Source organism: Muntiacus reevesi, chromosome 4 (genome assembly GCF_963930625.1).
Source record: "Muntiacus reevesi chromosome 4, mMunRee1.1, whole genome shotgun sequence".
In the NCBI taxonomy this organism is placed as follows: Eukaryota; Metazoa; Chordata; class Mammalia; order Artiodactyla; family Cervidae; genus Muntiacus; species Muntiacus reevesi.
Genome location: NC_089252.1, coordinates 110,596,441 through 110,617,469, shown reverse-complemented (window position 1 = coordinate 110,617,469; position 21,029 = coordinate 110,596,441). Strand labels below are relative to the sequence as shown.

General features: G+C 45.7%; 1 protein-coding gene across 4 annotated transcripts; it reads right to left on the bottom strand.

Moving 5' to 3' along the window:
* Positions 1-3,520: 3,520 nt before the first annotated feature.
* On the bottom strand, positions 3,521-20,594 carry LOC136166890 (putative serine protease 42). Of its 4 annotated transcripts, none has more exons than XM_065933858.1 (8): positions 20,406-20,594; positions 9,078-9,181; positions 8,022-8,379; positions 7,591-7,747; positions 6,982-7,244; positions 5,916-6,076; positions 4,247-4,380; positions 3,521-4,067 (listed from the first exon to the last, which is right to left on the bottom strand). In XM_065933858.1, the coding sequence occupies exons 3-8, from the start codon at positions 8,221-8,223 to the stop codon at positions 4,055-4,057; spliced, it is 930 nt and encodes a 309-aa protein (XP_065789930.1). In that variant the 5' UTR covers positions 8,224-8,379; positions 9,078-9,181; positions 20,406-20,594; the 3' UTR covers positions 3,521-4,054. The 4 variants fall into 4 exon arrangements, with proteins under 4 accessions (XP_065789930.1, XP_065789931.1, XP_065789929.1 ...); XM_065933859.1 differs by having other exon boundaries at positions 4,330-4,380; XM_065933857.1 differs by having other exon boundaries at positions 3,521-4,380.
* Between the last annotated feature and the right edge of the window lie 435 nt (positions 20,595-21,029).

Sequence of the window (21,029 nt, the reverse complement as noted above, 5' to 3'; positions counted from 1 at the left end):
TTATTCTTGCTGATGGTCTTGATCACAGCCTCCTGTACAATGTTATAAACTTCTATCCATAGGTCTTCAGGCACTCTGTCTATCAGATCTAATCCCTTGAATCTATTTGTCACTTTCACTGTACAATCATAAAGGATTTGATTTAGGCCATACCTGAATGGTCTAGTGGTTTTCCCTACTTTCTTCAATTTGAATCTGAACTTGGCAATAAGGAGTTCATGATCTAAGCCACAGTCAGCTTCCAGTCTTGTTTTTGCTGACTGTGGAGAGCTTCCCCATCTTTGGCTACAAAGAATATAATCAATCTGGTTTCGCCATTGACCATCTGATGATGTCCATGTGTAGAGTCATCTCTTGTGTTGTTGGAAGAGAGTGCTATGACCAGTGCGTTCTCTTCACAAAACTCTGTTAGCCTTTTCCCTGCTTCATTTTGTACTCCAAAGCCAAAGTTGCCTATTACTCCAGGTATCTCTTAACTTCCTACTTTGGCATTCCAGTCCCCTATGATAAAAAGGACATCCTTTTTTTTGGTGTTATTTCTAGAAGGTCTTGTAGGTCTTCACAGAACTATTTAACTTCAGCCTCTTTACAAATAATTTGGGAAATTCTGGAATTTTCTAATAAAGTTAACCATACATCTATTCTATGAATGAGCAATTCTACTCCTATGTTTATTCCCAAAAGAAGCAAAAGCATATAGGCACGAAAACACTTGTAGCTGAGTGTTTATCAGCACCTTTATTCATAATAGTCTCTAACTAGAAACATCCCAAATGCCCAGCAACAAGAGAATTAATGAACTGTGAAAACTCATGTAATGGATAACTATTTAGCAATAAAAAGGAATCAACTGATGATACAGGTGACAACATGGATTAATCTCAAAAACAGTATGTAGAATTCAATGAAGGCAGTCAAAAGGTACAATCTTCCAGTTATAAGATAAATGAATTCTAGGGATGTAATGTACAACATGATTAGTATAATTAACAATATTGTATGTTACATATGAAAGATGCAAAGAGAACAAATCATAAGAGTTCTCACAAGGAAAACTCTATTTCTATTTCTTTAATTTTGTGTTTATGAGATGATGGTTGCTCCCCAAACTTAATATGGTAATCATTTCATGATATACCTAAGTCAAATCATTATGCTATATGCCTCAAACTTATACCGTGCTATATGTCAATTATATCTCAATAAAACTGGAAGAAAAAAAGACATAAGCAGTATGTGGAAGGCAGACCCAAAAGAACACTACTGACTGTATGATTCCATTAATGTGAGATACAATAATCTGCAAATCTAATGTGACAGTAAACAGAACAAAGGTTATCTCTGGGAAGGGATGAGAGAAAGGAATATAAAGCAACATCCTGGATTGATGGAAATGTTCTCCATCATGATTTTGGTGATGTTAACATGGGTATATGTTTGTTAAAACTCGTAAAAGAGTACACTACAATATGTGCATTTTACTATATATAAATTATACCTCAATAAAGAAGATAATAATAGAGAAATGCATTGAGATAATAGTCATTCATCAACATAAACTTCTAAACTTATCAATTTTTGAAAGGAAAGTGGAGTGGCTCAGTCATGTCCAACTCTTTGCAACCCCATGGACGGTAGCCTATCACGCTTCTCCATCCATGGGATTTTCCAGGCAAGAGTACTGGAGTGGGTTGCCATTTCCTTCTCCAGGGTAAACTTATCAATTTTGAACTATAACTAGAGAAGGAGTGCAGAAGAATTGATTTTGCTTTTGAACTGTGGTGTTGGAGAAGACTCTTGAGAGTCCCTTGGAATGCAAGGAGATCCAACCAGTCCATCCTAAAGGAGATCAGTCCTGGGTGTTCATTGGAAGGACTGATGTTGAAGCTGAAACTCCAATACTTTGGCCACCTGATGCGAAGAGCTGACTCATTTGAAAAGACCCTGATGCTGGGAAAGATTGAGGGCAGGAGGAGAAGGGGACGACAGAGGATGAGATGGTTGAATGGCATTACCGACTCAATGGACATGGGTTTGGGTGGACTCTGGGAGTTGGTGATGGACAGGGAGGCCTGGCATGCTGCGGTTCATGGGGTCCCAAAGAGTCGGATACAACTGAGTGACTGAACTGAACTGAACTGAGAGAAGGAAGCAACAGCACATAGAAAAGTAGGATTAAAAATAATATAGTCTAAATAAGAAATGATTTTAAAAGCTTATATTCATAACAATCCAGAAATAAAGCTATAATACCAACTGCATTAGTTAAAGTGAGATTTTTCTATGAGTAACTGAAACTGAAGATGATGGGGGCTCAATTAAAAGAGAATTACTGTCTTGCATAAAGAGATGTGATGGCAGCTCTATAAATTCCAGAGACTCAAGTTCCTTCTGAATTTCTGTTCTATACCCTTAACATGTTCCTCATGTTCCAAGATTGCTACTCAAGCTCTAGTCACCATGAATATACTCTAGCCAGCAAAGAAGAAAGTGACAAAGGGCTTGTTCTCCTTTCTTTAAAAGGTATCTTTAATACCTTCCAAAATTCATACTCAACATCAATACTTATATTTTATTAACCAGAACTTACTGCCAAACTTAAGATAGGCGGGAAGGTTGGAAATATATTCGTTATCCTGACACCCTATATGCCCAGAAGGAAGGGTCTGAAAGAAGCCATAAGAGAAGACCATCAAGTTGACTTTTTTATTCACCTAACTATTCACATGCACCTTCTCCCCATATGCAAAATGCACAATTCCCTCCTAAAAGAAGGCAACCTCAAACTTCATGAAAGAAATCAAGAAACAGTGAAGTGTTCTGCCCAATGACAGAGAGGTAATCTGGGAGCATATGATAGTGAGGGAAATGAGCCAGCACAGACACAGGGCGTGTGTGTGTGTGAGTCACTTAGTCATGTCCAACTCTTTGCGACCCATGGACTGTAGCCCACCAGGCTCCACTGCCCAAGGAATTCCCCAGGCAAGAATACTGGAGTGGGCAGCCATTTCCTCCTCCAGGGTATCTTCCCAAACCAGGGATCAAACCCAGGTCTCCTGCATTGTGGCCAGATTCTTTACCATCTGAATCACCAGAAAGCACCCCAAACTGCCCCCTCCCTGAGCCTCAGTGCTGTTCTCCATAGCCTGGCCAAGGCAGTTTGGTGCTTCAGGCTCCATATACCTAGAAGGGGAGCAACAGAAACACACAGAAAAGTGGGGTGATGTTTGGGCACAATGCCCTGACCCCTCTCCATCTTCCAGTCTTCTCTCTCACTTCCTCCTTCCCAGATGCAGTGGCTAGCAAACTCACCTGCAGAGATGCTAATGGCTCTGAGGAACACAGCAGCAGGACCCAACTGCTAAAGCCATCAGTCCACTCACATCACATCACATCACTCCAGGATTTTAAAAGACCATGAACACTTTCCTAAGCTAAATGTGAGATAAGTTCTTTTCAGTGACCCCAGACCAGTAGAGATGCAGAACACACACACGACTATCCAAACATTTATTGGATTGACATCAGAAATCTCCATACTCCGTAATGCTTCAACACAACTTGGGGTGAGCCTGGATGTGGCCACTGGAGCCCTGGGAAGAGGGTTTCAAGACTGAGTTGCCCCCGGAGGGCTTGTGTGGCAGAGGCAGATCCTCACAGGTGGATCTACACTGGGAAGCAGGGGACCTTTTCTGAACCCAGATAACTGAGTCAGATGTGGACATGGCAAGGCCTCCTCACTCTTTCCCAATAATCACCACACAGGCTGGTTTGATAAAAAGTGTCATATCTAACACTGCTTCACTGGTGATGACGTCTCTTCTTTGCCAGATGTTCCCCATGATGTGGATGAAGCAACCTGTCCACCCGGCAGGTCGCTGTCCATCCAGCTGGGATGGTTTCACCCACTCCTTCCTGGCAAGCAGAGCACGGCCAAGCTGTAGACATGGATGAGGCATGCTCCTGAAGCACCAGGCTGGGAAACTTCCAGGGCTTCGTGCTCCAGCTCTCTGTCATGTGGATCTCCACAAGATCACTGGATGCCAAGTGGAATTCAGGAACTGGCACTAAAGTAGGAGTGGGAGGTCAGAGGCAGGGCTAGGTGTGAGACTCAGAAACAGCGGGGAGTGTGGACCAGGGTGATCACAGGGTCACCAGGAGGTCCAGGGACAACACCACACACAGCAATAGGAAGAGGAGCACCACTGGATACAAAGAGGCAGCCTTGTTCACCACTGCAACTAACCAATTAGAGTAGACGGCAGTCTCCGTATAAACCCCAGGCGTATTGTTACGACCACAGCCAACGCCCCAGCTCACAATCCCTACCTGGACCCATGTGGTATTGAATTGACAGACCAGAGGGCCCCCAGAATCTCCCTGAAAAAGAGAAAGAAATCAAACTTCAGGAATGGAAGAGCACCCACATCAGGGCAAGCTGACTGTACAGCAAGACACTGAGAGACGGGCATCTGTGAGCCTTCCCCAGACATCTCCTAGGCCCAGATTTCTGTGATTATAAGAACTGAGAACTGAAGAGTTAATTGGAAAATTTTAGTATCCTCTAAAGATATTATGACTGGTCATTTCCTATACTACGTGCATGTGTGCTAAGTTGCTTCAGTCATGTCCGACTCTTTGAGCCCGCCAGGCTCCTCTGTCCACGGGACTCTCCAGGCAAGAATACTGGAGTGGGCTGCCAGGCTCTCCTCCAAGGGATCTTCCCAACCCAGGGATCGAACCCAGGTCTCCTGCGGCTGCTGCGCTGCACACAGATTCTCTACCACTGAGCCACCAGGGAAGCCCTCCTATACTACAGTGGTTGTTAAACACTTCAAATGTTAAAACACACCTCTGCACTGAGCCCCTTAATGCGTACACCTAGCCTAAGTTTCTCTAGAGCTCCTGAACATATAGCCAGCTGCCTCCATATATTAAGCTCCACTCTCAAGACAACCCACATACTCATCCCAGCTCATGCCGACACTGCATATCCTTTTCCAAAACTGCTCTGGTGCCCCCCACCAACCAGCTCAGTCAGAAACTCAGAGTCCTCTTCAAGCTTTCCCTCGCTGCCATCCTCACGTGCAAGCAGTTACCAAGAACTGACGACGGTATGTTTGAGATCCCTTCCACCCCTCCATGAGCCCAGGTCCCGCCTGGGGCTCAGCACCATTGCCCACACGATGAAAAACAAACTCCTGGCCCACAGGCCTGCCTGGACAGGACCAAGAAACGCGGCACGGCACCGCAGCCCACACATTCTAACTCCAGCCCCTACTCTGGCCACACTGGCCTCCTCACTGCTCCAGACCTGAAACCCATTCTCGAAACATGCCCAGTGCTTCAGACCTCGAGCCTCGGACTCACTGCTCCCTCTCCCACCAGTGATGTTCTCTTGCCAGAATCCAGACTCTCATCCTCTGAGACCTGTCCCCTGTCCCCTGCTCAGGAAGGCTGCTCAGGGCAGAGGGGAGGCTGTGGGCCCGGGGCTCCTACAGGCACTCCCAGGGGGACCTGGAACTTATGTCTCTGGAAGGATCACATCTGTATAATGTGATGTAAAATGTCTAGGTGGCAGGGTTGTGAGCTGGGAAACTGAGCTAACGTGGGTGAATGCCCACACTGGCACAGGAAGTGACTACAGAAAGAAATCAATTATAGGAACTACATGGATATCATCATCACCCTCAACTTCACTGCATCCTGGCAGCACCCCCAGGATGTGGGGCTCCTCCCTATTGCAGAAACAGGCCAGGACAGCTCACAGGTATCTTGAGGGGTTCTCCCCTGAATCTCCTTAAGTAAAGGCTGAAAGATAAGGTGGGAAATAACCCAGGCCCTGTCACTGGGGAACAAGGATACTTTGAGGGGACAACCTCAATACAGAGGTGGCAAGGGACCCGTGAACTTACCTGACAAGAATCCATTCCTATACTATTATAGCCACAGATCACTCCTTCTTGTGTTACATTCTTGTTTGTTTGTAGGGCCTTCTGTAGCAGCCCATTACATTCTTCATAGTACATGATATATTGGTCGACCTCCTGGAGAACTTCTGACACAAGTGGGCCTTCTACAAACAAAGAAGAAACTCGGCAGTGGGTAGATCTGCACAGGTGAATGATAAGGCCCAAAACACTTTGAATCCCCCTTGAAGAAAGCATTATAGAGGTTACTTTCTCCATCTGACAATGGAAGAAACCGAAGCCCCAAGCTGACAAGGGGAGAAGAGAAGTTAGGAACCAAACCCATGACAAAATAAGGAAGAACAGATCAGGACAGGAAGAGGCAAGCCTGACCATTGTGAGAAATGATAACCAAGCATCTGTCACTCTGCGTATCAATAGTAATCATGAAAGGCATCCCGTACATCAGCAAAGGGTCTTTACTTTAAAGCAGAGTCACAGATGCTCAGACAAGGAGCACCCGAAAGCAACAATCCAGGCTCTTTCCAGAGATAAGAGGCCCTACAGCCTCACCAACAGGGGTTTTCTGGCTTTGCCAAGACCTCCAAGGATAGGAAGTTCCCTACGCACCAAGGCAAGTACTTCCAGCAACAGACGGCTCTGACTGGCAGACAACTCATCACGCCCTGAGTAGAAGTTAACCCTGGAGAGAACTCCAGAGCAACTGGTTCTGTCCCCAAGGAACCTAAAAATACCCCCAAACCAGTCAGGTACACTTCTCCACAAATCTGCAGGAGGAGACTTCGCCCATGTTTTTCTTCTTCAGAGAACAGCTCTGGTTCCCAGGACTGGTGCCTTTCATAAATGGCTGGCATCAAATATTTGTGTTGCAAGAAAAGATTTCAATAAATTTCTGGGCTCCAGCCATTTGGGAACCATTAACCTGGCTGCCCCCTTACCCACCTGCCAGGCGGTCAGCCTCCTCCCACCCCACCACTTTAGTGTTGTTGCTTACTCCAGGGATACGGCTGCCCCCCTCTACCCAAGGTTACTACCTTCCTCACAGTCTCACCAAATTCTTGCTTCCTTCCCCATCCGGTCACCCAGCACCTGGTCCCAGCTTGCACATGGAAAGTCTTCTTAGGGATGCATATAGGCTGGATAAGGCCAGTGAAATTTACAGGGTAGAGGAGCCGGAGAAGAGCAACGTCATTTTTAACGGTTCCACTTGTTGAGAACTGAGGGTGAATGACGAAGTGGCTGACAGGGACCACCAACCCTGAAACTACACCCTGGAGATCCCGATCTCCCATCATGACACTGTACTGGCGACGGCTGTGGGAAGAGAACATGTCCCTCATAGAGACCCTGGGAAGCATCCTTTGGGCCTTTCCACACACATCAGCTGTTTCCCAAACGGGCCCCAACCTCCCTCACCACTCTCTCCATGCTCCTTTCCCCAAAAACCCCTCCTAATGCCTCTCAAAATTGATTTGCTACAACTGGTTTTGATCATCAAATTAGCATTCCTGGTAATAAGACTACCAAAATGCAGAATCTGTCCCATTTTGATTGTGTGGGCTTTGGTTTGGTTTGGGATTTCTATCAACTTGCAGGGCAATAGAAACTAAAGGGTGTCTGAGGAGGGCAGGGCTCTCGCATCTCCGCTGTTACTACCCACCTTAACATACAGTGGGCCGCAGTCAGCACCCACTTCTCTGTGACGAGGGAAGCTCCGCACACATGTCTGTCACGGATCCTCAGGCTCACTTGCCAGGGCCATTTCCCTTCCTCGCTGTCCTGTCCTCCCAAGATTTTCAGGAACACTTGACCGCACGCTGGGGTGAGGACAGGGTGGCAAGGAGAACCTCTGAGAAACAGGCCGACTGCCGGGAGCCTCCGAGACAGCCAAGAAGGCCACGTCCTCCTAGGCTCCAGGGTAGCGCTTCCAAATCCGCAGGCCTTGGATCCGCACACGAGGCGCACCCCCCCTCGGGTTCCACAGCAGGGCTGCGCTCATTCAGACCCCAATCCTCCCAAGCTCCTGGGGAGCAGCAGCTCCCCCCCTGGCGCCTCAGCCCGCCCCTCCGGACGCCCAACGCAGAGAGTCACCTAAGCTAAACTCCGCCAACTTGGGGACTTCTGAAGTGCCTCCGCGGGGTGGCTGGACCGCCGTGTGGTTCTTCATGCCGCCTCCCAAGGGAGCTGGAGGGGGCAAGGGCGTCGCCGACCCGTCCTCCGAGGCCTCCGTGAGCCAGGGTTGAAGGAGCAGAAGCCAGACTAGGAGGCTGTGGAGGCCGCCCGAGGACGCCATGGGCTCCGTGACAGCCTCAGCGCTCTGCGGCGCCCCCTCGCGGCCGGCAGCTGAGTAGCGGCATGGGGACCACGGCGCATCACCGCGCTTCAAGCTGGCCTGAGAGCGCACAGTCACGCTCTCGCTCTCAGATCCTCGGGCTAGACTGTCTCCACCCTGAAATCAGCCCAAGACCGAAGGGTTAGAGTCCATCTAAGGAGACTGTCCTTGCTAGGGGCCTGCCAATTTAATGTTTTTGAATTGTGGTGCTGGAGAAGGCTCTTGAGAGTCCCCTGGACAACAAGGAGATCAAACCAGTCAATTCTAAGGGAAATCAACACTGAATACTCATTGGAAGGGCTGCCGCTGAAGCTGAAGGTCCAATACTTTGGCCACCTGATGTAAACAACTGACTCGCTGGAAAAGACCTTGATGCTGGGAGAGATTGATGACAAAAGGAGAGGAGGGCAACAGAGGATGGATGGTTGGATGGCATCACCGATTCAAGGGACATGAACTTGGGAGAACTCTGGGAGATAGTGAGGAAGGGAGGCCTGTCATGCTGTAGTCCGTGGGGTCACAAAGAGTTGGACATCACTTAGCAAGTGAACAACAACAACTTAAAGGCAGGTGCTTCCTGACACCCCTGCCCTTCTTGATGTGGCACCTGGCCTGGAGCTGGGGAGGATGGGCAGTCTAGGAATTTGCTGAAGAGCCTTAATTCTCCATAATAGTTCTTCAAGGCAGGGCTCGTTCACCAGACCTAGACTTGGAGGTAGGGGGACTGCAGATGAAGTGGGTTGGACAAAGGACCTGGCTGCCACGCTCTTTCCATCATGGGGATACCTTTTAAAATGAGCATCCAGCAAAGATACCTGTGGGTCAATCCATTCTTATTAGCTCTATGTCCCTGATGTCCATTTGTCTTTGTTGCTTAAGTGCTTCTACCAGGCCTCCGCCTCTCTGGGTTTCATTATTCCTGTCGAAGTCAGGGGGAAAAACAACAATACTAAAGTTTGAGTTTCAGTACTTCCCACTTTTCCCCAGCCAAAAGAGGATTGCCAGTTACAATGTTTTTGAGGATGTAGGTGTTCCTCTCACAATTTATTTTCAATGTCTTCTTGAGGGGGTTATCTAAATCTCTCTCTCTCTCTCTCTCTCTCTCTCTGCATTTCTCTCTCAACATTAAGCCAGGAAATTTCTGGCAAATCAACTTCCTTTTGTATAGTCCACTACTGCATTCAGGTTTAAGATAACCCAATAAACAGGTATCCATAGAATCATTCCTACTTGCCTGAACCACCAAACTGAATTCCAAATTTCTAGCAAGTGTGCTCTTCATAAATTTGGTCCCAGCCCTACCCAATCAAGAATCCCTCAAATAAAATCGTATACACATACCCCTTGTTTGTTCCAATGTAGATCAGCAAAATCTTGCAGTTCTTTTTGTAGGGAAGCCTTCTACCCTGGGTTATACTTTGCCCCTGTCCTAGAACATGCTGGGATCTTACACTAGTTATTAGGTCTAGAAGCGGTGAAGACTGGGGTGGTATAGGCAGAGAATTGGTGTGCCCTTATTATGTAATTTACTCACATGAGGCAGAGAGACCAGCCTTATCAAATGGGAGGAGGCGCTGTTTCTGTTAGCAAGAGAGGCTCAGTGTGGCTGGGGGTCAGGGTGTCCTAAATCTATCCAACTGTATACCCCTTTGTAAATTTTCAGGGTCTCACTCCCAAATCTATGGCCTAACTTTTTCATAAGAGTGCTGATGAATCTCTTAGTTCAGTTTATGTTGAAATTCAGCAAACCCAAAGATCATGAGGCCTAGACCCCGTGCTCCACAACGAGAAGCCACTGCACTGAGAAGCCCACTCGGCACAACAGAAGCCCATGTGCAGCAATGAAGACGCAGTGCAGCCGAAACTAAATTAATTAATTTTAAGTCAGAAAAACCAACTGCAAATTTTCTATTAATGGTGAACTACAATGATATTTTATGTGTTTCATCGTTTTGTTGGTTGTTGTTGGTTTTTTTTTGGCCACATGGCACGTGGGATCTTACCTTACGTCCCCAACCAAGGATCGAACTCGCCCCCCTGTACTGGAAGTGCAGAGTCTTAACCACTGGACCACCAGAGAAGCCCCTAGACATTTCATTTTAAGAGCGCATTTCATGCAGAGAAGTGTCACCAAATGCTGCTATTAACCCATGAACATATTTGCTTGGAGCAAAAAAATTTTCACTTGAAAGGTATTCATTGAGTTCTTTTGGATTCTTCTCCTGTCATTTGCCTTTTATCCTGTCATTACATTGCAAATTAATCACTTCATTGAAGTTTAGGTGGAAGCCACTCAACGACCATGTTAAGTAGATTTTTGAAATATGTAAATCACCTTTGCACTGACATTGAGGTAAAAAAACTGCTCTGGAACAGTAACAGAGAGCTCAGAAAATATATCTACTGCAAATGTGCGTGGAAATGCCTATCTTACATCTTGTTTTAGCTTTGACCAGCACAGGGACTTTATAAAGTAGCTAGATACAACTTGTGATTCAAAAAACGTTACTTATCATCAAAGTGATTTACCACAGTATAGATAGTAATGGGCTTCCCAGGTGGCACAGTGGTAAATGCAGGAGACAGGAAACACAGGTTCAATCCCTGGGTAGAGAAGATCCCCTGGAGTAGGAAATGGAAACCCACTCCAGTATTTTTCCCTGGAAAATTCGATGGACAGAGAACCCTGGTGAGCTACAGTCCATAGGGTCGCAAAGAACTGGACACAACTGAGCAAGAGCACACACAGATAACAACAAAAAATTAACAAAGGATTGGGAAATACTGTTACAAGGTACTTGCACTACCTAAAAAACTAATACCATTATTTGAAAGAAGAGGACTTATCTAAAGATAGTCACTGTAAACTCAAGGGAAACTAAAAAAAATGTAAATAACTATAGGTAAGACAACAGTGGGGCTTCCCTGAAGGCTCAGTGGTTAAGAATCTGTCTGCGATGCAGGGAACATGGATTTGATACATGGCTCCAGAAGATTCCCTAGAGGAGGGAATGGCAACCCACTCCAGGATTCTTCCCTGAGAAATTCCATGGACAGAGGAGCCTGACTGGCTTACAGTCCATGGGGTTGGAAAGAGGTAGACATGACTGAGTGAGTGAGCGTGAGCATGAAGACAACAGTGAGGGAAACACAGAAGCATAAAAAATACTCCATTAATGTAGAGAAAAGGAGAAAGAGAGGAAAAGAGAAAGAAGAGACAGGAGAAATAGAAAAAAGCAAGCAAGATGGTAGATTTTAATCCAACAATAACAGTACTTATACCAAAGGTAAATGAATCTATTAGATTAAATTAGTAGTTTTATTAATTCATGTTCACGTTGTATTATATGAATTAAGACAGACTGTTGAGATTTTTTTTAAAAGCACAACTGTTTATCCACGTTAAATATAGACAGGTTATAGGGGAAAGTATAGAATATAATACATAATGCAAACACTAATCAAAAGAAGAAATGGCTAGATTACTATCAGGTAAAGTCAACATCAGAACAAAGAATATTGTCAGGGATATATAAAGACATTAATTGCATAATGATAAAATCTAAATAAGCTAGGATCCTAAATGGAGCTAGTAACAAATCTTCAAAATTTACAGAGCAAGAGCAAAAAAAGACATTATGACCACAATTAGAATTTGGAACTTTAACATGTCTTTCATAATTGATTAAAAAAAAGTATACAGAGAATTAGTAAGCATATATAAGATCTGCAAAACACTATCAGTGAATCAGAACTAATTGATGTTTACAGAATACTCTATTCTAACAACAGAATATACCTTTTTTTGAGTGCACATGTAGCATACACCAAAATAGAGCATATTATGGATCATTAAGCAAATGGCAGCAAATTCAAAAGAATTAAAATTGTACAAAATATGTTTTAAGATTATAACAGTATTAAGCTAGAAACCAATAATAGAAAAATATCTAGAAAACTGCCAAATGTTTAGACAGATATTAAAACTTTGATTTTGTACTTCCAGAATGGCTGCATGAGGAACTTGATTGATTCTTTCTTTAGAGAGCAAGCTATTTATAGCTGGTGAAAATTATTAGAAAAATAACTATTTAAGTGCTCTGGAAATTGGCCTGAGAGGACACAGAAAATTGAGAAATATTTATGCAAGAAAATCTAAAAAATCTTGGTGAGAACGAAGAGTTCTTGGCAAGAGTCTGTGGGATGTGAGCCATGACCGGCTCCCATCCCCACTCCTTAGCTGCATATTATGGAACTCTGCTCTAGGCAAGTGGCCAAGTCAGCGGGGTCTCCCTCTCTCCCAACAATGGTTTCACGTAGATAGCTGTGTCTTTCACTCTCCCAAGACCAACTGCAGAAGCTCTATTCTAGCAGGCACAACTAAGAGAACCAGAGCTTTCTTCCCTCACTTAACTCCTACTCAGAGCAGAAGCTCTACTCCAGGCAGAGCAGAAGCTCTACTCCAGGCAGAGCAGGCCAAGAATCCTGGGTTTTCAATGGCCCGCTCCCAGCTCCCTCCCAGAGCAGAGATTCCACGCTGGAGCAAGGGAGATACCATCTCACTCTCCAGTGCCCACTCCTGGAACAACAGTTTCACTCCAGGAGAAGCAGGCTGCCATCGGCCTCCCTAGCTCTGCTGCAATAGCTCAAACATCCTGCCCAGGAGAACAGGCAGGCTGAAAGAAGAGCTCTGTGACTCTGGTTGACATAACTGAATTTATTATCTGGAACAGAGGGTGGAGAAATTCATGCCTAATGGAGTTGTTAAGAACAAAAGAGATCTTCCTGGTAAGCAGTTAAGAGAGTGTCAGTAGCTCCATGATGCTAGCGGCAGACTAACAGCAGATTAACCAGAAGAAAACCAGTAAAAGAGGGGGCCAAGAAGAGTTCTCCGGGAAGCACACTCATCCCTGGGGGTCTAAGACACTGTGTATGAGGTACTGTGGCAAAAATAAAATAAAATAAAACACTGTGTATGCGCTACTGCTGCTGCTGCCAAGTCGCTTCCGTCGTGTCCGACTCTGTGCGAACCCATAAACGGTAGCCCACCAGGCTCTGCCTTCCCTGGGATTCTCCAGGCAAGAATACTGGAGTGGGTTGCCATTTCCTTCTCCAATGCATGAAAGTGAAAAGGGAAAGTGAAGTCGCCCAGTCGTGTCCGACTCCTAGCAGCCCCATGGACCGCAGCCTACCAGGCTCCTCCATCCATGGGATTTTCCAGGCAAGAGTACTGGAGTGGGGTGCCATTGCCTTCCCCAGTGTGTGCGCTAGGCGGTGCCAACTCAGGAACAAGAGCAGGAAGTAGGGGTTTCCCTGATGGCTCAGTGGTAAAGAATCTGCCTGCCAATGCAAGAGACACAGGTTTGATCCCTCTTCTGGGAAGATCCCACAGGCTGCAGAGCAACTAAGCCCCTGCGCCACAACTACTGAGCTTGTGCTCTAGAGCCAGGCAGCCGCAACTACTGAGCCCACGCACCCTAGAGCCCATACACCTCAACAAGAGAAGCCACAGCAACAAGAAGCCCAAGCACCACAACTAAAGAGCAGCGCCCCCTTGCGGCAACTAGGGAAAACTTCGTGCAGCAACTAAGACCCAGAACAGCCAAAATAATAAATAAAATGATAAAAAACATAAGAGCAGGAAGTAGAGCAAATATAAATGCGCTTCCCAAACCAAACACAGATCTATCAGCAGAGGGCAGAACCCTTGCTAGTTCAGTGGATCAAAGCACAGCCTCTGACAAATACTGCCTGCACAATGAGCTTTTCTGACCCAGGAGCCACTCCTAAAAAGCCCAGCTTAAAAATAAAATCACACTCATCCATAGTTGGCTGAGAGGCAGAGCACATACCAAAGGCTGTATCTTTTTAGGAATGAATGGACAGGGAATTTCCAAGTTTCTAGTCATCAGATGAATATGTGGGGGAAAAGTAAATTCCCTAAACGGTGAAAACAGTCTCCAAGACATGCACACATTTCCAAAGGTAAACAGTGAAAATAAAACTAACCAAAGGGGCTTACACACAACCATTGACCAATAAGAGGCTTATGCTGATCCACGAGTTAACGCTAAGAAGCCAGGCTACAAAATAAAAATAAGGAAAAAAAAAAAAAAAAAACCTGAACAGGGATATCAGAGGCTGCAAACTGAGGGGGAAAGAGACTTCACAAAATTATCTCACACAAATACAAACAGACAAACAGTCACAATCCAGGGTAAGCAGGAATCAGTATCCAGGTTTGTTACACTATATTATCTGTGATGTCTTCTATTTAATGAAAAAAATTACAAAACACACAAAGGGATGAAATAAAATTTTAAGCATAAACTTCTTTCTCTGCCTGTTTGAGCTACTACCCCCTCATCTTTAGTGTGCACTGTGTATCTGCATCATATAACTAAATCCATTTACAAGACACGGGAATGCTTACTCACCAAAAGAAAAGCAATTTCCTCCTGACACCAGAAGGTAACTCCTCAGGAAATAAGTTTCCTTTCTCAATCCTGTAAGAGGTCACAGTAACCCTCTAACCTTGCTGGACTACTAAATAGTCAGTATGTGACTCTGATGCATAAACCTTTGTCTCAAATCTTATATAACTGTGTAATAACCTCTAAGAGGCAGGACAATACAATCCAGAGAACTTTCTGAAAGATTGTCTCCTGGATTATAATCCACAGGTTGGCTCAAACAAAAGTTTCCATTTCTTTCTTAGATTGACTGATTTTTTTATCAACAAAAGATACACAAAAGTTTAACCAATACATAGGAAAACAAGCAGATAACAGAAACTATCTTTTAGGGACCCATGTGTTGAACATAGTAGACAAAGGCTTCAAAATAGTTATTTTAAATATGTTCAGAGAAGAAAAATAAAATAAGCATGCACACACATGCAAACACACATGTCATCTCAACTGAGGCAAGAACATTCCTTTCTTTGGAATTCCCTGGAGGCTCAGACAGTAAAGCATCTGCCCGCAATGAGGGAGACCCAGGTTCGATCCCCGGGTCGGGAAGATCCCCTGTAGAAGAAAATGGCTACCCACTCCAGTACTCTTGCCTAGAAAATTCCATGGATAGAGGAGCCTTGTGGGCTACAGTCCATGGGGTCGCAAAGAGTCGGACACGACTGAGCGACTTCACTTTCACTTTTCAACGCTCTTTCATGATCAAAAAAAAAAAAAAAAAAAAAAATCAGTAAACTAAGAATAGAAAGAAACCTCCTCAATATGATGAAGGCCGAAGGCCATATACAAAAAAACCACAATAAGGGGCTTTCCCGGTGGCTCAGTGGTAAAGAATTCGCCTACCAATGCAGGAGACATGGGTTCAATCACTGGTCCAGGAAGATCCCACACGCCATGGAGCGGCTAAGCCCGCCGGCCACACCTGCTGAGCCTGCGCCCTAGAGCCCACGTGCTGCAACTACTGAAGTCCGGGCACCCTAGAGCAACAAGAGAAGCCACCGCAGTGAGAAGTCCTCAAACTGCAACTAGAGAAAGCCCAAACAGCAACAAAAATCTAGCACAGCCAAAAATAAATAAAATTTTTAATACTCCTAGATAAAAATTATAAGGGCAAAATCTGTGTAACCTTGAAGTAGGCAAATACTTTCGTGAAGCAATGTGTGCTTAGTCACTCATTCATGTCTGACTCTTTTGCAACCCTAGGGACTATAGCCCGCCAGGCTCCTCTGTCCATGGGATTCTCCAGGCAAGAATACTGGAGAGCGTTGCCATTCCCTTCTCCAGGGGATCCTTCCCACCCAGAGATCAAACCTGTGTCTCCTGTGATTCCTGCATTGCAGGCTGATTCTTTACCTACTGAGCCACTGGGGAAGCCCCTTTGTGAAGTAGACACAAAAACAATTGATAGAAGAAAAATTGATAAATTGGATTTCATCAAAATTAAAAAATTCTGTTCTTTGAAAACTACTGTTGAAAGAATTGAAAAATTCAAGGCAGAAATTGAAAGAAAATATTTGCAATACATCTATAGGACAAAATATTTGTATCCAGAACACATGAAGAATTCTTACAACTTTATAAGACAAATGGCCCAGCAAAAACAACAAAAGCCAAATACTAGTGACAGGAAGCAGAGCAGTGGTTGCCCTGGGCCGGGGCAGAGGGAAGAATGAACTGTGAAGGGACACAGGGCACTTTTACAGGGAATGGAATTGTTCTACATCTTGATTATTGTGACTTTACAAATATATATCTCTCTCAAAGCTAGTCAAATATGTGCAATTTACTGCACTTAAAAATACACCTCACTAATATTCATTTTTTTAAATAAATGAAATTAGGGTTAAAAAAAGGAAATTAAGAAAACAAGTCCATTTGCAATTTATATCAAAATGGATAAAATACTTAGAAATACATTTAACCAAGATGAAAGTATACTGAAAGCTACAAAAACTTCCTTTAAGGAAATTAAAGATTTAAACAGAAAGGCATCCTATATTGAAGACTAGGAAGATAGAACAGAGCTCAGGAAAAAAAACACCTCACATATATAGTCAAATGATTTTCAACAAGGGTGTCAAGGACATTCAATGAAAAGAGGATGGTATTTTCAACAAACTGTGCTGGTAAGACTGTATATCCTTATGCAAAAGAATGAAGTTGGACACTTACCTTACACAATATACAAAAATTAACTCAAAATGGACCAAATACCTCAATGTAAGAGCTAAAACTATAAAACTCTTACAAGAAAACATAGGAGAACATCTTCATCAGGTTGGATTTGATGGTGATTTCTTGGACATGACTCCAAAAGCATAGACACAAAAGAAAAAACAGATAAACTGGATTTCATCAAAATAACTTTTGTGTTACAAAGAACACTATTAGTAGGGTTGAAAGATAATCCACAGAAAGAGAGAAAATATTTGTAAATCATATATCTGATATGGGATTAATAGCTAAAACACATAAAGAACTCCTACAACTCAATGACAAAGGCCCCAACAACCCAATCCAAAAATCAACATAGGTGGCGGGATGGGGAGGGTAGGAAGGAGGCTCAAGAGGGAGTATATATATATATATGTGTATATACTTATGGCTGATTCACATTATTGTATGGCAGAAACCAACACAACTTTGTAAAGCAATTATCCTCCAATTAAAATAAAAAATAAATAAATTTAAATGAACAGAAATTGAATAGACATTTTTCCAAAGAAGATACACAAATGGCCAGTAGGCACATGAAAAGACATCACGTCTTTACCCAACATCACTAATCATTAGGAAAATACAAATCAAAACCACAAGATGTTACTTCATACCCATTACGATGGCTAAAAATAAACAATCTAAAATCAACATCACAGAAAATAACAAGTGTTAGTAAGGATGTGAAGAAATTGAAACCCTGTGCATTGTGGAGAGGGGAAAGGAAGTAAGGGGATAGAGTAGGGAGGCAAGCAGAGGGGAGTGCAGGGAGGGAAAGAATGGAAGAAACTAAGCTATTTATACACAGGAAAATCAAAATGCATCATTTGTGGAAGATATAATCACTTTCTAAAACAAATCCAAACAAACCACCTGAAAAATTAATAAAACTACACAAAAACTAAGAGGGCTGGGGGAAAAGATCAATATACAAAATCAATAACTTTCTCTCTGCAGCAATAATAAATTAGAAAATGTAATAGAAAAAAAAAGATATTGCATTAAAGATAGCCACACACATTTTTTTTTTAATACCTAGGAATTGGCACAAGGCTTTGTACCATCTGCCTGTGTTCCTCTGATCTTTTTTTTTTTTAAACTTTTTATTTTGTATTGGGATATAGCCAATTAACAAAGTTATAATTTCAGGTGAACAGCAAAGGGACTCAGTCATACATATACATTTACCCATTCTCCCCACAAACTCCCCTCCCATCCAGGATGCCACATAACAGTGAGCAGACTTCCACATGCTACACAGGTCTTTGTTGGTTATCCATTTTAAATATAGCAGTGTGTACATGTCAACCCCAAACTCCCTATCCTTTCCCCCATCCTTCTCCCTGGCAACTGTAAGTTCATTCTCTAAGTCTGTGAGTCTGTTTGTCTTGAAAGTAAGTTCATTTCTATCTCTGACCCTTTCTTACCACTCTCTTCCTCATTCACAGGGCTCCAACCATACTGGCCTCTTCTATGTGCCTCACTAGCTCCTGCCTCCTAGCCTCTGCACTGGCTGTTCCCTCTGCCCTCAGATAACCACACAGCTTATTTCCTCACCTCTTGGATCTATACCAGGATCAGGAAATTTTTCCTGTAAAAGGCCAGATAGTAAATATCTTACGTTTTGTGGATTGAGAGCCAAAAATCTAGCATATTCATGTACTTAGATAACAAAAAAGAAAATGAATTTCCACAGAATGTATACTGATGGAATTCAATACAAAACCAGAAGAACTGAGTACTGGTTTCTTTTGTTTTTGGGTTTTTTTTTTTTTTTGGTTTTGGTTTGGGGTAATACAGGTCTACTAAGAAGAATGGAATTCTTTAGGGGGATAGCATCAAAATTAGTGTTCCCTATCATGGAAATGATTGCAAATGCTCTTCTGGAAAAACTATTCTCGGCTAAGAGGTGGTGAACCAGATTTGGGGTTTACTCAAATGTCTCCTACTCACTGAGGCTCTCCCAGGACATCCTCTCAAAAAGTATGCCCCTCTACTCTGCCCTGTTGATCACCCTTATCCTCTAATTTTCTCTGTGGCATGTCTCACAATTTGAAATACTATACGCTTTACTCTATATGTGGGCTGTCTTCCCCTTCCATGCGTAAACTTTCTGTGGACAGGGTTTTTATCTGTCTTGTCACTGCTGGAGTCCCAGCACCCGAACAGGGCTGGCACACAGCAGGCACTCGATAAGCATCTGTTAAATGAATAACCGAATGAATGAAACTCTGGTGAAGAGAAATGAGCAGAGTTGAGATCAGGCACGTGTAAGAGATCAGAGCACTGCCTGGCACATGCTTTGCTGGGTATTAGTGTTACTGTTGTTCCTTTCAGCGGGGGCCCAGGCATCCAGAAAGCGTAAGCCCCAAGCAAACAAACCTTCCAGCCACCAGATAAATCCATCGCTCAGCTATCCACCTGCTGCAATCCCTCTCTCTGTCTCCCTGCTCCCCAGAGGGTTCCTGTCCCTCCACTGAAATCTGCGTCCTCCTCTGGCTCTCTTTGTCCCTCAGCTACAGACGGGGCTTCAGGACCAGTTCGCCGGGCCCTCGCCCCCTCCAGTGCCTCTAGCAGAGTCCCCACTCTCTGCCAGGGACGCCTGGGACCCACCTGTCTGGTTCCACTCTCCATTCTGGCCCCCACCCCACCTCTTCACTGCCTAAGTATTCTGGCCTCCCATCTCTCAGCCTGACTAACTGCACCTCACTCTTTGCTTTCTCCTCTGCAAAGCCTTTCCTGACACCCTTCCCTCACCGGGTGTCCTCAGCCCTCTGTGCTGGCCCTTCACTGAACACTGCCATTCCACCAGGACATCTGTGCTGCCCTATTTATCTCCCCGCAGGCCCTTCCTTCACCTCCCCAACTCTGCTCCAGGAAGACCTAGACCTGACCCTTGGCCCCTTAGCTCTTGAGAGTCCCCGCCTCCAGCCCTCTGGAAATTACTTGTTCCTGGGGTCCATTTGCTCCCCCTTGCGGGTGCCCTCTCTAATCCCACAACAGCCCCATTCTACAGGGGAGGAAATGAGAGGTCAGAGGTTAAGCGGCTTGCCGGGACCACACAAGGAGGCAGGAGGGAAGAGGGACCCTGGGCAGGGCTGAGGAGAAGGGGCGCTGGCAGCACTGGCCTGGGGTGCACAACGCGGCAGACAGACGGGGGGACAGATTTTTGGATGAGCCAGCCGCTGGGCCGGGGCTGGAAACCAGAACCCCTCCTCTCTGCAAGGCCAGGCGTCAGGGGCTCACCCTGAGGCGGCTCCCCCGCCCGCTGGCCCACCGCCAGCCGTCATCCCCGTGAGGTCAGCCACGGGGCCGCGATTTCGGGGAAATACCAGCTCCTTATTAAAAACAGGCGGTGGTCAGGCCCCTGCTGCTTTCCCAGTAGAAACTAGGCTGTTTGTTCCAAGAGGAACAAGAGTGGGCAGGGCCGCGCGGGGGCCAGAGCCGCGGTACCTGGCGGAGGGTCCAGGCGGGCCTGAGGCACGGGGGGTGAGGTGGAGGGTGGCTTCCCACGTCTTGGCGAAGGCAGCCGGTAAGGGGACTGCCACCCAGCACATGGCCGCTGGGTCAGGGGCCGGGACCTGACACCGCGCGCGAGGCAGACGTGACAGGCTTCGCGGCAGCGGGACCTCCCTCGGCTCCAAACTCCCGGAGCCGGCAGCGCCTGAGACGCGGGCGGGTGGGCTAAGCCCCGCCCCTTCCGGGCGCAGCCCCGCCCCCCGTCCCGCGGGCTACGGCTCGGCCGCGAGACGCCGGGCCCTGCAGGGGGCGCCAGAGGGCCGTCCTCCACGCTCCGGGCGCCGGGCGCTGGCCGCCGGGCATCTGGAGCGCGTTAGACCTGGGCGGCCGGCGGCGGCGTGAGCTCATCCCGGCCGGCCCGCTGCGGTTTCCAGGCGCGGCGGAGGGAGCAGAACACAGAAGCTCCGCGCCGCTGGCCCCCCGGGGGAGCGCGGCGGGAGCCGAGCTCCTCCCGGGATGTGGGTGTGAGCCGGGGCGGCGGCAGTGTATATGTGTGTGTGCGCGCGTGTGTGTGAGATGTGGGTGTGAGCCGGGGCGGCGGTGGTGTGTGTGTGTTTG

Coding starts and splice junctions, on each gene's coding strand:
- LOC136166890 (XM_065933857.1), bottom strand. CDS start 8,223: ATGGCGTCCTCGGGCGGCCTCCACAGCCTCCTAGTCTGGCTTCTGCTC. Junction 7,748..8,021: donor GTTGGCGGAGTTTAGCTTAG/GTGACTCTCTGC, acceptor TCCTCACCCCAG/CGTGCGGTCAAGTGTTCCTG. Junction 4,381..5,915: donor TAGGAATGGATTCTTGTCAG/GTAAGTTCACGG, acceptor TCTCTTTTTCAG/GGAGATTCTGGGGGCCCTCT.